Consider the following 3713-nt stretch of genomic DNA (forward strand, 5'->3'; position numbering starts at 1 on the left):
CACCGGGCCCCCGGGCCCCCGGCACAGCCGGGCCCCCTTCACTAGTGCCTTCCTTTGGGCCCTGCGTGGGGGCGGGGGCGACGGGACCGAGCCCCGTGACCCCGGCAGCAGCAATACCCCCGCCCTCCTGCCCTCGTGCCCCGGTGTCGTGACAGCCCCTGTCGCCCCCTTGCTATTTATGCCCCCAACCACGTATTTATTTAATTTATCTGCACCTCACCGTGTCCGGGTGTCACCACGGGTCCCTTCTCTGGGATGCGGCCAGCCTCGCGCACCTTCTGCCCTTCGGGAGGGGGTCGGCCTTGGCCTTGGCCACGCCTCTGGCTCCTCCCCCTGGGCGCGGCCGGCCCCACCCATTGCCAGCAGGGGGCCGCGGCACCCGCTGCGCTTGAAGGGGTGGGGGGAGGGCGCCCCGGTGCTGCGGCGACGCCCAGGGGTCTCCCCGAGGTTGGGTCACGGCGTCCCCTCCAGACTTGTCGGGAGTCTGCCCGGACCTTTGCCCGGGGACCTCTGAGGGGGCTCGTGCCAGGGCCCCGCGTGGGCCTGGGGCTCTGGACGTGTCCTGCTCCCGGCGCCACGGCCCAGCTCTCTCAGTGTTGTCCGCACCGGGCCCCCCCGCTGCCCTGTCCTGCGCCCGCCCCGAGTGGCCGAGGCGGCAGTGCCTTACCCCTTCCTCCCTCTTCCTCCTCCGGGGCATCTGGCCCCGTCTCCCGGCCCCGGAAAACCCAGTCCTCTCCTGTGTTCCTCCGGCATGAGCTTTTTCGTTGTTGTTCATGGGACTTTCTTGCGAATTAAATGTTGGGGAAACAGCGTCCGTGTGTGGCAGGCGGGTGGTCCGCGGACATGGGGGCGGGTGGGGAGGCTGGTGGGACTCTGGCGGAGCGGGACACCCTCTACGGGAGGAAGGGGGACGCGCCGCAGGGGTCCCGAGGATCTGAGGAGGTCCAGGGCCACGTCCCACGCGCGCCGGCAAACCCCGGGGGTGGCTCTACCTTCCAGGCACGATCAGAGTCCGTTCCCTTCTCCCCCGCCTCCGCTGGCCCCAGCCTGGGGGTCCCTCGCCTGGGTGCCCGCCTCCCCAAGTCTGTCCTGCCTGCCCTCATCCTCTTCTCAACCCAGGAGGCAAGGCAACTGTGGTGGCGGTTCCAAAACTCTGCATTTGCCCAAACTCCTAGGCCTGCGCACTTAGAAAGGGGGAGGCTGAGGGGCGCCTGGGTGGCTCCATTGGTTGATGGTCCGACTTCCCCTCAGGTCATGATCTTAATTCGAGCCCGGTGTTGGGCTCTGTGCTGACAGCTCGGAGCCTGGAGCCTGCTTCTGATTCTGTCTCCCTCTGTCTCTGCCCCTCCCCTACTTGTGCTCTGTCTGTCTGTCTGTCTCTCTGTCAAACATTAACAAAAATTTTTTTAAATAAAAAACTTACCATTGTGAGATTGCAGAAACCAAAGGAACGAAACACTAAACAAGGCAATTAAAATTTTTTTATGTTTATTTCTGAGAGAGAGAGAGAGAGAGAACGGGGTAGGGCCATAGAGGGAGACAACGAATCCAAAGTAGCTCTAGGCTCTGAACTGTCAGCACAGAGCCCGATACATGGGTCGAACCCACCAGCCATGAGATCATGGCCTGAGCCGAAGTTGGATGCTTAACCAACTGAGCCACCCAGGTGCCCCAAATGTTTGTTTATTTTTGATAGAGACAGCTAGCAGGGAGAGGGACAGAGGAAAGAGGGAGACACAGAATCCAAAGTAGGCTCTGTGCCTCTAGCTGTCAGTACACAGCCTGACACGCGGCTCAAACTCATGAAGCCCGACATCACCACCGGAGACAAAGTCAGACGCTTCACCAACTGGGCCTCGCAGGCGCCCCTAATGCATCTTTCATGCACTACATTCAGTGTTTCTGACAAGTTTTTATTAAAAGTTCACATTAGATGAAATATATCAGCAGTAATGCGAAACGTGGAAACAAAGCTCAGTTTTATTTTCTGCAGTAACGAACATTTCAATGGCAAACAAAACAAGGGGGCCCTGAGCGCCCAAGGGCGAGTACCCACAAAGGATCAGGCAGGCCCCCAACCTCAGGTGGCAGCTACTGCAGGAATCCCTGCCCCAGGAAGGACGGCCCGCCCAGGCAGGGGACACGAGGCTGGATCTTCGTCCCCTGTCCCCAGCGCAGACTTAGCGGGAAACGGGGGGCCCGAAGCGCTGCATGGTCCGCATCACCAGGGAGAGCTGGTCCAGGAAGTTGATGATGGAAAGTCGCAGGAGGCGCGGGTCCTCAGCTCTCCAGCGGCTGAGAGACAGGAGAAGAGGCAATCGTGTTGGAGGCGGTGGCTCCTCCCCTCCTTCGCCCCGCCCCCCCCAGGTCCCACCCCGCGCATCCTTCCCCTCCCCAGGAGCGCCTCCCAGCAGGAATAGGTGTTAGAGCCCGCCGGCCCCTCCCCGCACCTGAGCCTCGCGGCTCCACCAGAGCGCCCCCCAATGGAGACTGGAACCGCCACCCGCAGCCACCCCGACCCAGGCCCTTCCAAAAGTTACGCGGCCAGGATGCTGGCGGTCACCGTGAGCTTCTTGTCCACAACGCTTCCGTGAGGTTCGCGATCCGGCGCCAGGGACGCACAGGCGATCTCCGCCTCCAAGTGGGACATGAAAGGCACGCAGAGCGCGCTGGGTGCAGATTCGGTTAAGGCACCACCCGTACCCGCCGAGTGCCCGGGTCCTCTCCTCAGCTCCGCCCGACGAGGCCACCCATTCCCCTAGTCGCTCGCAGCCCCTCCACCCCGCCCCGCTAGCGGCCCATGCCCGCCCCCCGCCCCCAGGAACCCGGCTATGCCCCCTGCTCTCCCCCCTCCCCCCCCACGTCTCCAGCCACCCTTGACCACCCCGCTCCCAGATCTCCGCCCCCCCCCGCCTCCCCCGCCCCCCGCCCATTCCCCGCTGTCCGGCCGGCCAGGGATACAAGATGTACACTCGGGCTTCCTGCATTCCGGTCGTGGACGTGGCATCTCCGCCCGGCCCCGGGACGTGCAGTGGCCGCGGGACACGCGGAGCTTCGCCGGGGACGCCGGCCTCCGCGCCCGCGCCGGCGGCCTCCGCGCCCGCGCCGCCGAGGCCGTGGTAGTCGACCTGACCCTCGGGGCCCTCCCGGCCCTCGCGGCCGTCGTCGGGACCGCCTGCTCCGCCGCCTGCCGCCTCCATGGTGGCCGCGCTCCGCCTCAGATCACGCCTTCACCGCACAGGCGCTGCCGCTCGACAGACCGCGGGCGGCTGAGGCGCGGAGCCTCCTCTGCGAAGCCCGCCCCCTCGTGCCGACCGCGCACGCGCACACTGGCCCTAGGGAGGCTGCCCGGCGCGTGGCCGGTTCGCGCCAAAGCGACGCTTCCCGGCTCTCAGACGCCCGCTGCCGAAGCCCCGCCTCTCACAGCTCGACGCCACCACGGGCGCCGGCGCCAAAGGGCTCCTAGTGAGGCCTCCAGGCCTGAGGTCGGGTCCCGCCGGGCCGGCCTTTCCGCCCTTGGGCCCCGGGGGACCCCATGGCTACCTGGAGAATGAGCGGTTCCTCATAAAGCGCACAGAAAGCGACCCGGGCTCCCGGGAGCGTCTCCCCACCCCCACCCTGCCTTCCCGTCATTCCCTTGCGACGTGACTGGTTTCTGCCCAGCCGGCCCTGTCAGGAGCCCCTAGAGACTCCTGTCCCCCCCGCACACACAC

The 3713-nt window shown here is 65.5% G+C and overlaps 1 protein-coding gene across 1 annotated transcript; it reads right to left on the bottom strand.

Annotated features, from left to right (window-relative positions):
- Positions 1-1957: 1957 nt before the first annotated feature.
- LAGE3 (L antigen family member 3) lies at positions 1958-3200 on the bottom strand. The gene is given in 4 exon segments (XM_039224788.1): positions 1958-2193; positions 2196-2295; positions 2541-2669; positions 2962-3200. Coding segments are annotated over 4 exon segments (570 nt in total). The 3' UTR covers positions 1958-2091.
- Positions 3201-3713: the final 513 nt, after the last annotated feature.

The sequence above is a fragment of the Hyaena hyaena genome, unplaced genomic scaffold (assembly GCF_003009895.1).
Source record: "Hyaena hyaena isolate Hyena2069 unplaced genomic scaffold, ASM300989v1 scaffold_1776, whole genome shotgun sequence".
Taxonomy (NCBI): domain Eukaryota; kingdom Metazoa; phylum Chordata; class Mammalia; order Carnivora; family Hyaenidae; genus Hyaena; species Hyaena hyaena.